The sequence below is a fragment of the Schistocerca serialis genome, chromosome 2 (assembly GCF_023864345.2).
Source record: "Schistocerca serialis cubense isolate TAMUIC-IGC-003099 chromosome 2, iqSchSeri2.2, whole genome shotgun sequence".
NCBI lineage: Eukaryota > Metazoa > Arthropoda > Insecta > Orthoptera > Acrididae > Schistocerca > Schistocerca serialis.
The window spans coordinates 442,723,007-442,738,077 of NC_064639.1; the positions used below are offsets into that span (position 1 = coordinate 442,723,007).

The 15,071-nt window shown below is 37.9% G+C and overlaps 1 protein-coding gene across 1 annotated transcript in view; it reads right to left on the reverse strand.

Moving 5' to 3' along the window:
* LOC126456047 (uncharacterized) overlaps positions 1-15,071 on the reverse strand; it is a 134,124-nt gene that overhangs the window by 74,981 nt on the left and 44,072 nt on the right. The window contains exon 4 of the mRNA XM_050091802.1: positions 283-391. Within this exon, the coding sequence (XP_049947759.1) occupies positions 283-391 (109 nt within the window). The remainder of the gene's footprint in view (positions 1-282; positions 392-15,071) is intronic.

The window sequence follows — 15,071 nt, forward strand, 5'->3', positions numbered from 1 at the left end:
TTGCTGTAATTTACAATGTAAAATGTATTCAAATAATTAACTTTATATATTGTTTTTATTTAAATTATCCTGTGTCTAGGCCATAAAGCAGAATCAGTATGTGGGACATGAGAATTAATTTTCCATTGTAATGAACAGCACTGGTGAATTTCGCATCATTTGTAACACATCCAAGAACAACTAATAAGAGATAAATAAAAATCAGAAACATTTGAGTCACTGGACATAGGTTCCATAACTTACTTAAATCACAAAAATATGACAAAAACTGAGAATACTTACTGTGGTTGCCAGTATTATTCCCACACAGGACTGGAATGATGCTGTTTCTGTTCTGACCACTGACTGTGAACTGATCCACAGTACATGTCCCATTTCTAGGTGCTTCTAACTACAACACAAAGTGAAATATTGTACTGCAAAAACTAGTAAATTGCTTTATTCATCTCTGTAATTGTGGTATTCCATTATTTCTTCTCCTTTTGGAGTTGAATATTATTTTAAGATTTTAATATAATAAATAGTAAGTTATTTTACAGAAGAACTTCAGATATATAGAGCTGTTTGTGAAAACTGCAGCATGTGCTATGGTTGACGAACTTTTGCTTACAAGGTTCATGGGACTGATGTCTCTAAATTGGGCAGTGGGAAAATATTTTGGGAGCAGACTATTTGCAGTCATGAATCACTTCATTAGTATAACAAATCAGACCAATTCACAGCACATCCACCACCATGCTGCTAACAGAAGTCAACAGCTATTCCTCATTCTATGCTTGCCGTACCGAATTCTATAGTGACTTCAGTTCATAGGCATGGATCCAAAGGGTAGGCATAGGGGTTCATGATACTCCTCCCCCCCCCCCCACCCCCAATAAGTAAGTAAATGCATTTTACCAACCACTGATATAAACAAATTATTATGACTTTATTAAAACATTTCATGAATTTTACTACCATTAAAACCCTAGGCACCTGCAGCATGTTGAACTGTGGGTGTGATTGTGAGTTACATATGAGGTGCGAATGGAGGGGGGGGGGAGGGGGGGCGAGTGCAGTAAATGAAAGTGACAGTAACTCCACCCAGAACTGAACACTGGATCCACACCAGTCAATTGCTCCCAGCGCTGACAATAAGGGAATAATTGTTGGGTTTACAGTCAAGTCTCTGTGTCTAATAGCAAAAGTAATTCAGCAAGTGCCCATGTTAACATTGGTAGGTATGCTGATGAAGAAAAAAGCAAACAATTCATCAGGACTTCTAATGATGGCAAAAATGTCACTTGCTGAAATATAATTCTTGTTGGACATTCTGGTCATTTTGATACCAAGAGGACATTACAACTAAACAAATGTGGAACATTCTTATCCTGCTGAATATAGTTAGAAAAATGGAGACTTAGAAAACATGATTTTTTTGCTGGAATCCTGCTTGCAGTAGCCATAGTTGTGCTTAGTGGATGCTTCTGATATCACATTTGTTGTAGAATCTCTGCTTCCAATAGTAATTAACTAGTTGTGCTTAATGATATTTCTGGTATCACATTAGGTGCTATCTGAGACTATAAACATTTGCAGAAATTTATCCAGAGGGGGCAACACACTAAATTTTCATTTTTTATGTAAGTGAAGTGGTCAATTTTTGATATGTCCACAAGAACTACATTTCAAAGGTGCCATGAAACATTACTATATCCAAGAAAACTTATGGTTATCCACTCTCTTCTAGAAGTGTATGAGATTTCTACAATGAATAAAAACTCTGTACTCCAGATTCCCACTCTCATGGATGCCTATGAAACATAATTACATACAACTGTCAGATTTAGAGTATGGAATAGCTATCAGAGTGTGAAATACGAGTTTTCCTGCAGCATAACTATCATACACAGAGAAGGTTAACACACTGTAGTTACAGAATATCGCAAACAATTTATGAAATACATCCTTCATCAAAGTGTCATACACCACATAGTCACAACAGTAAGCAACAATAATCACAGAACTCATATCTGCATTAATATGATGATTATGTTGCACAAGGTACAAAAATGGTTGTGGTGTTTTGGTTTCTATACATTCTTCTGTAAGCCATTATGTTTAACACATATCTGGCCACTTATCACACCTATGCATTTAAAAAAGATATTTTGTTTTTTAATTGATATTTTCATTATTTTTGGTGAAGCAAATTGTTATTAATTTTACATTGACCACTGTTACAAAAATTCTGTTTTCTTCTCAAATTAACATAGTTACAGAACAGAATTAGAATGGTTGTAGCTCTAGAGAGCAGAAATTTAAATGGTTATAAACACATTGACCATAAAAAGAATTATCCACTTCTTTTGTCAATGCAGTGAACACTAAAATATAAACAAATTAATTCTGTTAAATGAAAGGGAATAAAAACAACCAAAAGGGCCATTGTGCTGAATGAAGAACTAAGAATTTTCTGTGTATACAGCTCTTCTAAGTGGTCATATTGCAACATTTCTGAACAATCTAGCAAAAATTATCACTGAAATTTAAAATCAAATGTGTAATCTGTGGAGTCTACAACAAAGACACAGATAAAGAATCAAAACAAAAACAAGAATTAAAAGAAACCTTATTACAGTGTGATATTAAAATAGTAATAAATTCAACTATAAGAGGGGCTGATCGAAGCCAGACCATCACTGACAACATTATCAACAATACCGAAAAAGTGAATGTGAAACAAAGCTCTGCAAACAGTGACTTCTGATCATCACATGTTAATGTGCTATATCAACAAAAATAGGAGCTCTAAAACAAAAACAGAGAAACAAAAAAGAGAAGACAGGATTATGAATATCCAGAAAATGAACATTTTTAAAATAACTCTAAAGAGATAAGGTTGAACTGAAACAATGCAAGCACAAGACACAAATGAGAAGCATGATGCATTTCTTTATACTCTACTGCACCATTTTCATGAAGTCTTCCCCAAATGATCTGTCAGAAAAAGTTGGGTCACTGTATGCAATGAATTGCCAAAGAAATAACCAAACTCCAGACTAGACTGGAGGATCTCAAACAAACACGGAATATAGAGACACATAAACAACACTGAAAAAAGGATAGGCAATTTATAAGAGAAGCAATAGTCATTTCAATAAAACGGCCATAACAAATTCAAATCATAAAAGTAAAATGACATGGGACATAATGAACACTGAAAAATATAATAAAAAAAAGTGTAAATAACAGAAATATGATTAACTCTATGAAAATTGACAGTACCACAGTTACAAATGAAACAAAAATGTTTAATATACTCAACAAAAAGTTCTTAGATGCTACCCAAAATTTAAGATGTGAAAGAAATCATCAGGGACTGGAGGATCCTAGAATATTTGGGCAGCCACACCATCGTTGTTTGTGGAACCATTAAGATAACAGGAACTCATAAAACCAGTTCAGAAATTGAAACCAAAGAAGTCTGCAGGAGAAGATTAAATATCAAATTATTTAATAAAGCATGGCATGTGGAAATGTGCACTGTAACTATCGTCATATCGTGTGTTTACAAACGGAATGCGAAGAAGAATGCACGACTTCTTCATTAAAATATGATCTTATGTTAGCTAAACTATATGTAGAGAAGCTTAAATCAGTGATAGATAGTGTACAGAAGCTGGAAGAAGTGATAGACCATTCAAAGGGTAGTGAAACGGTTGTAAACGAACAAAACGGTAACTTTATTAGGCCTAAAAAGTTTTGTCGTGTTAATCGTAATGAAAACAACTTTCGTCTCCCACAAGCAAATAAGTTTGAATTTTTAACCTGTGATGAATATGAAATATGTGAAAAGAGCCAAAGAAAGGAAGTACTTTCATCAAATGCAGCGACCACAAATCATTTCAGTAGGCCTACAAAGTTCTGTAATAACAAGAAAGGAAATACCAGAAAATACATGGAACATACTTATCGTGCAAACAGGATATCTACCAATACAGGTAAGAAGAAAAAAGAAGATATTTTCATACTTTCAGACAGTCATGGAAAGGACTTAGCCGACATTTTGTGTAACATGCAAACTATATTCAAGGTTAGTGGAATAACGAAACCGGGTGCCCCTATGAACGAAGTTTTAAAAGACTGTGAACATTCTTTGAAGCTGGGAAGCAACTGTCTAATAATAGGAGGTGCTAATGATGTTTATAGGAACGAGGTCAAACTCGCCACAAGAGCTCTAAGAAGTACATTACAGAAAATTACAGATGTTAACTTCTTCATTGCCAGTATCCCACAAAGACATGATCTTATAGAAGAATCCTGTGTCAACAAAGAAATCACAGTTACTAATAGGAAATTTGAGAAAATCTGCCGAAGCCTCCCAAATGCCACACATGTGGACGTACTATCCGCAGAGAGAAGTCATTTTACAAGGCATGGGCTTCACAGAAATAAACTCGGAAAATCATTCATTAGTCGAGAAATCCTTAATGCAGTGAAGGCAGTTAAGGGCAAGAATAGCACGACCATACCACTTCCACCACCAAACACACCAACTGAAAATTTCCAACAAGAAAATGAAACTGAATCACTGACAACAGGTCCAGCACTAGAATCTCCACTTTCTTCAAAAACAGCTGAGATAAATGATTCAACTAGGACAGAAGTTTCCAAAGCAGCTTCAGCAGAAGCAGCTACATACTACGCCACTGCATCATTAACAAGAAAAAAAAACACCTGATGTGCCAACAGTCAATGACCTTTCATCAGTATTGGCCGCTCCTCAGTCTTCAACAGTGAAAGACTTTTCACCAGCTTCACCATCATCAGCAGTAACAGAAGCAAACAGAAGAAGCACAAGAACCAGGAAACTTTCAACTCTGCAGGATTTTTGGTACCCGGCCTCAGTTACAAGACTAACATAAGGCAGATACCTTCAGATACACCAACTTCCAGGTCAAACCGGCAACAGACTCACCTCCACTGTCATCAACAGAAGAATAACCATGCCACCAGCTCATCTAAAGGATTTTTTAGCATCAGGTCTAAAGGGAAAGGCGTCACCAAGATAAGTGAAAACAAATGCCTAACAGTGTTTCACCAGAACATTCAAGCCATAAAGAACAAAGCACAACAGCTAGAAGTAGAACTGGAAAAATTTGATATCCAAATTTTGTGTATCACTGAACACTGGTACAAAGGGAAGCAAATTGAACACACTGCATTAGCCTTATTTGACCTTGCATGTTACTATAGCAGAATCTCAATGAATGGTGGAGGTTCATATATCTATGTAAAAAAAAGGTATGTCATTTAAAGTTAGATATGATCTTTTAGATCTAGGTGAGGACAAACATTTCGAACTTTCCGCTGTTGAAATAATAGGACCTGGCATAGCAAAAAAATTAGTCATATTTTGTGTGTACCGCTCTCCCAGTGGAGACATTGATATATTCTTCTCAAAACTGAATCAAAGCTTAGACAAGGTTTCTGGACCAAAAGCAAATATAATTATCTGTGGTGACTTAAACATTAATATGATGAAAACTGATAAGGCTAGCAACATATATGTGAATATTCTAAGCTGTTATGGAATATCCTCCCTTGTTAAGTGTCCAACTAGAATAACGAAAGAATCCTCCTCATCTATAGATCATGTAGCTACAGATATTGATCGTAAAAAATGTCACATTGTTGTCCAAAACCTGGGCCTAGCAGACCACCTCTACCAGATCTTAAAAACTAACATTCATGTAGAAACTCCTCCTAAACTTTGTACATACAAAAGAATGTTTTCCAAATCAGCCCTGCATCAGTTTAAATCCCAGCTAGAATATGAAGATTGGAGGGAAGTCTATGCAGAAACCAACGCAAATCAGAAATTTATCAAGTTCATGTCAATTTTTAAACTCAGATTTGAAGAGATGTTTCCTAAACTCTTTATCAAATTAAAACTACAAAGAGAAATCAGTGGGTGACTACAGGTATCAGAAAATCCTCAGAAACTCTTAGATATCTCAACTCCATAAAAAATAATCAATCTAACCCAGAAGTTCTGCAATCCTACAAAAAGTGCAGGAAAATTTACAGAAAGGTGTTGCTAGCCGCAAAAAAACTTTCAAACAACAAAATATTACTTGAATAAAAAACAAGAGGAAAGCAGCCTGGAACATCGTCAAACAGGAAACATCTAACTCTGCTAAAAAGGACCTCAATTCACATATTAAAAACAAAGATGTACCAATAGGTAACCCTAAAAAATTAGCTGATTTTGTAAACTCATATTTCAGTAGTATTGCAAAAAAATTACAGCAGAAATTTCCAGATATGTATGATTTACATACTCAGAACCAGCCAACATACTCAATGGTGCTCTTGCCAACTACAGAAAGGGAAGTGGCACTAGTAGTACACCAACCAAAAAATAAAACTTCAGTAGGACTTGATGAAATCCCAGTCTGCATAATTAAAGATTGTATAGACTCCATAAAGGGCCCATTAACAGACATAATTAATGAATCTTTCGAATCTGGATACTTTCCAGAGTACCTAAAACAAGCAAAAGTTATACCTATCCTTAAAAACGGAGATGTGGAAAATGTAGAGAACTACAGGCCGATCTCTATACTGTCTATCATTTCTAAAATAATAGAAATACTAGTCAAAAAGAGACTGCTAAATTACCTGAATAAATATAATCTTCTTTCCAATGACCAATTTGGGTTTAGGACCGGAAGAGGCACACAATATGCTATAGCACAGTTCACTAAAGTAATTTTAGAAGCACTGGACAAAGGTGAAAATGTAAGTGGTATCTTTTTAGACTTGTCCAAGGCCTTTGATACAGTTGACCACAAAATCTTACTTCATAAATTAGGGCAAATAGGAATAAGAGGTGTGACAAAGAAGTGGTTCAAATCATACTTGGAAAACAGAGTTCAACGAGTTGAGATATCACAAGTTTCAAACAATTCCCTTATAAAACACCTGTCTGACCCAGAAAATGTGAATATAGGCGTCCCACAGGGAAGTGTATTAGGCCCAATATTGTTTCTTATATATATTAACGACTTCCCACAAAGTATCAGACATGGAGAAAAAATACTTTTTGCTGATGACAGCAACATAGTAATAACAAGTGAAAATCCAACACAACTGTCAGAAAGAGCAAACGAGGCTCTCAATGATGTCCACAACTGGTCATTAAAAAATAAAGTAACCCTAAATGTAAAGAAAACTAACTATATTAACTTCCAATTGAACAAAAAACACAATGCCACTAGAATAAAAGTTAATAATAACGAATTAGAATGTGTAACAAGTACCAAATTCTTAGGGATGAATGTAGACAGCCAACTGAAATGGACAAACCATGTCAACATTTTGGCAAAGAAATTATCCACAGCATGCTATGCTCTTAGAATCCTTGCACCGGTATGCAATAATACCTGTCTTAAAATAACATATTACGGATATCTACACTCAGTCCTCAGCTATGGGATCATGTTTTGGGGAACAAGTGCCAGTAACATACAAACTGTGTTCAAAGTACAAAAAAGAGCCATAAGGATAGTAACAAATAGCAACAACAGGCCCCACTGTCTAGAATTATTTAGAAAGCTAGGAATTCTAACTGTTTCTTGTGAGTATATCTTTCAGAACATAATGTTCATTAAGAAAAATCTCAACATGTACAACACAAACAGCCTAATACATGACCATGAAACAAGAGCTTGTCACCACCTCCATCTAGATAGAAAGAACAAGGCAAAGACGCAAAAAAGTATATTTTACAATGGGATAAAACTGTACAACAAATTACCACAAGAAATTAAAGAAATAAATGAGCCCCTCACTTTCAGACAAAAGCTTAAAACCTTTTTAGTAAGTAAAAGTTGTTATACTGTAAAAGAATATTTAACATAGATGTAGATTATTAGCAACATAGGACATTATCACCAAAATATTATGTAATTATAAATATGTGTATGACTAGTTATAAAAACTACACAAAATATGAGAAACCTGTTTAATTGTAAATGTAAATGTTGTGCCCATGTGTTGTAATCTGACGACATCCATACAATATTTATTGTTCCACGGATGAATAAATAAATAAAAATAAAAATAAAAAGAAACAAGTGAATGACTTTTGCATGCAACAAACTGTTCATTAGGAGAAGATGTACTCAAAAAATTAAAAATAAGTGAAGTAATAACAATATACAAGAAACATGACAAACATGACCCAAATAATGTCAAACCAGTATCTTTAATATCTGGTTTCCCAAAAATACACAGTAGATGAATTACATTGCTAGAGAAACATAGTATGGTATGCTGATTTCAACAAATGTGGTTTCCAAAAACGGAAAACCACACAAGGAGCCATCTTGAGCCTGATAGAATCTGCTATAGATCTATTAAAATTCAGCTTTTGACACAATCACCCCTACAGCAACAACTTAAAAAATTGTGTACATGGATATGAGGTGCAGTGGTTAAAACCGCAGAAAACAGTATGTGACTGGGACTCTTGATGCAGATCTGAAATGAGGGCTATTAAACATGTTACACTTCAAGAGTCTGTACTTCATTCAGTATTAAAGTTGGTGAGAAAGAACAAAAAATATAGTATGCTGATGACGTGACACTAATATTAAAAAGAATTTGTAAACACTGAAAGACACATGTTTATTTGAACAAAAAATATAGTTCAGGTATTGGTACAGAATGACTGTGGGTTTTTATCTCCTTATACTTTGGAGGTAAGAGAACTGACTTCAGCTATAAGAAACACACTAACTTTATTGATGAATAAATTGTGTACATGAGAACACAAGTGTACTAGTACAGACTAAAATTAAAAGATCTTAGTGTTCATCACCACAGAGGGTTGGCAGACTATCGATAGTCACCACATCACCACATAGTCCCCTGTCCCACCCCCACCCTGGCAGTGCAGAGCTTGAGGAGGACACTCAGTACCAGTGTTAGGTCCTGTAGGGTGGAGCGCTGGTCAGGTGGCATCAGAAGAGACAGTTGGCAATATTTCATAGCCAGCCATGTCATGGCAGCTCCCCAAGGGAGACAACTAGCACGTGTCTACTCGCTCATCGCAAATTTGTGTACACCAGCACCGTGTCCTCACACCCTGGTGCAAGTGTTCATACATAGTGATGTGGCACACTGTGAATGTGTAGTGCTGTGTGACAACAACAATTGTGCATCTCTTCAACCACCATACCCTTGTCCGCATAGATTCCTTAGCCATGGGAATGTTCATAAGCAGCAAAGAGTAAGGACTCAGTCTGGCGTACCTGGTTGGTGGTAAAGGTCATGCAGAAATGGAAGTGCATCGACAGAATCTGCTGTGATCCCCGAAAGAGGTATGGCCTCAACCTATCTCGTCACCCAATCAACGGCTGGAAGGAAATATCTCAATTCATTGGAAGGGGTTAGGGGGCCCACAATGTTGAGGTGCACATGATGGAAGCACCTCTTTGGTATTTTTAATATGGCTTACTCTGTTAGTGTGGCATGCATGCACATGTCCAAGAGTGGCAGTCATTTTTGATGCCAGGCCAAACAAAATACTCTGTGTTGTAGGCATGATGCCTGGGTGCACAAAAACATGGATAGCCTAGAAAACCATCTGTTGTAGAGGAGCCAAGTAAAGGCAGTGGAGGTTATCAGTTGAAATGTCTCACAGTATTGTATGAAAGGAACCAGGAAGACACCAGAGCACCAAGGTCAGAGCTGAGTTAGAATCTTGTTGCAGGTTTGGAATTTCAGTATTGTCCACTTGCAGGTGAGCTAGTTGATCCATGTTGAAAATAATGGAGTTCACTAGTGACAGGTAGTCAGCTACCACATTGTCCACCTCCCAGATCTCTGTCAAATATCAGTAGTACTATTGCTAATAGGGCCCAAGTATCAAATTCTCCGCGGGGGAGGTCCTGTGTGGGGTTGCAAATAGTGTCCACAAGAGGCTAATGGTCAATAACAATCGTGACCTCATGTTCTTCAATGTTCTTGTGGAAGTATTGCACAACCTTGTGAACTCCAAGAAGTTCATGGTGAAATACTGACCATCTGCATTGAGGAGCAGTGAGTTTCCACAAGAACCTGAGGGGTTGTGTAATATAGCCAATGTGTTGTTGTAGGAGTACATCAACCAACATGTGACTCGTATCTGCTGTGATGGAGATATGTATGTCAAGCAGCAGATGCATGAGCATGACGTCGTTCGGAAGCACAGTCTTAACTGTGATGGACACTGGATCATTTCATCCAACCACAGTATCTTACATGCCCCAGATGATTTTTTTCTTGAACAAAGAGGGACATGAAGAGAGTGGCATGTGGCCAGTGTCTCCGAAAAAAGTTCACCATTCCCAGAAATTGGCAAAAATTACAGTAGGTTGTAGGTAATCGGAGGTCATGGGTAAGCGTGATGCAATTAGACATCAGACAGGAAATGTCAGCATTGATAGTGTGACCAAGGAGGATAGCACTCATGTGGCTCGATTGTGACTTTTCATATTTAATTGCCACACCATTATTGGTGACTCCAGTTGTAACTTGAGCTACGAGTTTTACATGTTCCTCAGTTGAGCGGGAATAGAGTAGGATATTGTCAAAGTAGGTGTAACAATGAGGTAAGTTAAACAAAGCAGAGTCAAGGAACCTTTGCCAAGTTTGAGCTATGTTCTTGAGATGATAAGGCACAAAGTAGTACTGGAATAAGCCAAATGGTGTAGTTATGCTGTTTTAGGAATGTCATATTTGCACATAGGGATCTGATGGCATGCCTTGTGACAATCTATAACATAAACACTCACAATCTATTAAGTAGTTGGACAAAGTCTTAAATGTGGGGAATGGGATAATTCTCCATGGTGGCACAGGCACTGAGTTTCCGACAATCACCACACAACAGGAATGAACCATCCTTCTTTGGGATGAGATGTATGGGGAAAGACCAGTTAGTCTCTGAAGGGCATACAGTGCTCACATTTAAAGTTTCATTCACAGCTGCTTTTGCTTGGCACAGTTTCTTAGAAGTGAGGCCCTCTAGTGCACAGGAGAACCCTCTGTAGTTGTTGACCTACGGGAAGTACTGCTCATAATCACACCTAGGTGTACCTTAGCTTGTGGACGTGGAGACCTCGATGAGGGCAAGGCTTCTGTGGTGGGCATAAATCAGCCACAAACTGATGAGATGGCTGACAGTGCACCAGTTTGTCGAACGCGTTGTTGATGAGCTGTTTAAGTTCCGAATTGTGTGTCTGCTGGGTATCAATTCTGGAGTGTTGGGTAGTAAGCCCGAGCAGAGTGAGCAATCAAGAGAGAGGCTAGTGGTGGATCACTTTTCACCAAAGAAGAAGGGGTCTAAGGCTGAAGGAGCCTGCTATACATGTATCCATCAAATGGTGTACCAATTATGCTGAACATAGGTCTGGAGAGAGGACAAAATTCCTAAGAAAGTCAATCATGAGGACTGGGCTGTCCATATCAGCTACACAAAAAGTGCAGGGAAACTGTAAATCCAGCATAAGTTGAATCTGAAATTCAACTGTGTCATAGACATTGACATGGGAACTACTGGTGGTGTGAAGGATGAGTTTTGCCAGAATATGCACAGGGACACAAGAGGGACAAATGTCCCTGGAATCAGTCCCAATGTCTATGAGGAAATGAAACTTATTAGTGTAATCTTAGATGTAAAATCCTCGGCTAGGAGAGACCATAATGTCTGATGGCTGTTGAGGGTAAATTGTGCCATGCACAGGGAAGCTGACAGTTTCTTGCCACGCCATTGAAGGTGACGTGAGACCAACAGGGTGGGGAGTTAGGCAATTGTTATCCACATCATCTCTTGTGCTTTGCTGGAGATGTGCCATGTGATCGGGTCAGGAATGGCCAGACAACATCAGAGGAGGTGGAACTGGCATAGTTAGCACTAGTTACCAGCCACCAGGTGCAACAGGGTGTTCTATTGAGTTGTGTGAGTTCTCACATAACCTCTGCCAGCAGAGGGCATCAGACAAGGAGTGTGGATGTAAACACTGTTGCCAACCTTTTCATCAGGCAAAAGGCTTGTGGCTGAAAGTAGCTACCAGTGACAGATGATTCTATGTCTGATCTAACAGCCAGAGTTTATCCTGTAAAGAGTCCACTGAGTGTGAGAGCAGCTGAAGTTTAGATGATGTAATAAGTGAGCAAGACATAATGTCCAAAGGGTGATGTGTGCCATGACCTCGGGGCCGATCTATGCCTGGAGGTGTCACCACAGCTGTGAAGAGCTATCTGTTGCTGAGCTGCTTTTCGTTGGATGATATGATGAACTGCCTGTCAGTGGGATGCAATAACCATTCAATGATAATCAGCTTCACAGTAACATACTTGGTTTGTGCAGAAGAGCTCAAAATCAAGTCACTAATGAGGTCAGTATGGTCATGAAGATCACTGACCAACCGTATGAATTGAGTATCATCATTTAGCATATTAGCCACCAGGGCAAGCCACATGTTCAGATTTTCTATCTGGGGCTGTGGTAACTTTGAGAATCTGCTTGTTGGGACATGCTGCATAGAAGTTGGTTAGTGCAGTGTATCATGGAAAAGCAGTAGCAATGTAGCTTGCTGTGATGGTATCTACAGCAGTGGGCATGACGTTATGCGAAGAAGGAGGTCGCTAAGGTGTGTTGACCAAGGCCCTCATGGGCAAGCCGGTGAAGCCTTCGCGAAATGTGCTACACAGCACAGCATGTGTGGAAGTGAAACTGACTGATGCAGATGGGACAACCATAGGGGAGGTGCAGTCACAGTTAGGTTAGGAACATGTGAGCTCATATCAAAAGACTGTACATGAGCACACAAAACTGGTACTTGCACCATTGACTGCATCTGTCCTTCACAATTGACATCCAGTGTGTAGGCAGGGAGTGTGCACTCAAATGTATTCCAAGATAATTGATCCATTGTCTACATAGGCTTGGCACCGAATCCTGGTAAGTAGTTAGTTGTGTACGAAAAAGCATCCAGGATCACCATAGTAGATATTGATCACTATACTCTTTGGAGGTAAGAGAAGATATCAAATTATAAGAAACAATGTGAAGATTACTGTCTAAATAAACTGCATACATGACAGAAGAAGTGTACATAATAACAGTGTAGCAAAGACTAAAGTCAGGAGATTTTAGCTTTCAACATCTTAGTGGCTTAGTGGACTATCGATAGTCACAGCAACTGAAATAGTCACCAACTCTGAAAACACCAATGTTCCCCTTATTTATGAATATAAAATAGAGACATCACATAGATGTATTCATAGATGGAAAAAGACTGGGAACTGCCTTTGACAATAAGCTGCAATTGAGGTAACTTATAAACAATATCTGGTGTAAATTTTTTTTATTTATTTTTTTTTTTAATTTATTGTTCCGTGGGACCAAATTAAGGAGAAGTCTCCATGGTCATGGAACGAGTCAATACATGAAATTATAACACGATATTAGAAACAGATAAAATGAAATATAAAAAAAAATATTCAGGTGACAAGTCGTAAGTTTAAATAAAGAAAATCAACAATGTAACATTGGGATTCGCTTAATTTTTTAGCTCTTCCAGGAGCTCCTCGACAGAATAGAAGGAGTGAGCCATGAGGAAACTCTTCAGTTTGGACTTAAAAGCGTTTGGGCTACTGCTAAGATTTTTGAGTTCTTGTGGCAGCTTATTGAAAATGGATGCAGCAGAATAGTGCACTCCTTTCTGCACAAGAGTCAAGGAAGTGCATTCCACATGCAGATTTGATTTCTGCCTAGTATTAACTGAGTGAAAGCTGCTAACTCTTGGGAATAAGTTAATATTGCTAACAACAAACGACATTAAAGAAAATATTTAATGTGAGGGCAATGTCAGAATTCCCAGACTATTGAATAGGGGTCTACAAGAGGTTCTCGAACTTACACCACATATAGCTCGAACAGCCCATTTTTGAGCCAAAAATACCCTTTCTGAATCAGAAGAATTACCCCAAAAAATAATAGCATACAACATAAGCGTATGAAAATATGCGAAGTAGACTACTTTTCATGTTGAAGTGTCACTTATTTCAGATACTGTTCTAATGGTAAATAAAGCAGCATTTAGTTTCTGAACAAGATCCTGGACATGGGCTTTCCACAACAGCTTACTATCTATCCAAACGCCTAGGAGCTTGAACTGTTCCATCTCGCTTATAATATGCCCATTAAGCACTTTAATATTAATTATGAAACAGTTTGCACATTATGCCATAAACAGTGTACCATGCTTGTTTGGAACCATACTTGCAGTATGAAATTTAGCACAAAAAAAACTTTCTATTGCCAAAAAGTTTATTCGGACCATCCTGAATAAATAAATGTAAATTTCGCGTGACTAGGGCCTCCCGTCGGGTAGACTGTTCACTGGGTGCAAGTCTTTCGATTTGACGCCACTTCGGCGAATTGCGTGTCGACGGGGGTGAGATGATGATGATTAGGGCAACACAAACCCCAGTCCCTGAGCGGAGAAAATCTCCGACCAGCCAGGAATCGAACCCGGGCCGTTAAGACTGACATTCTGTCGCGCTGACCACTCAGCTACCGGGGGCGGACATTCTGGATTAAAAAAAGACTTATACTGAACTGCCTTTCACATTCTAAAAATATTGATATTTCCATCCATGTACATATGCAGAACCATAATTTCATTAATCAAAGGCAATACAAAAAATGTAAATGTTAATTTAGATTAAACAAGAAATAAAGACCAACTAGAAAGTATACCACACGGACTGAGAACTGCTGAAGGAGACCCTAAATACTCAGGTGCACATCTGTAAAGTGTCTTCCTAAGAGTCTACAGGACAGTATGCATGAAAAGATATTCCAGAAACTTTGTATTATTTGATGGAAAAGAATTTTTTAGAGTAGAGAAGCATGTGTAATAAATGAGGATTACTGGTACCTTGTGGTCTCTTAGGTTATCCACATAAATAATTGCATGTAGCTTTAGAATATACAAAATTAGCTTTTTATTCTTCATAAATGCAAGCAA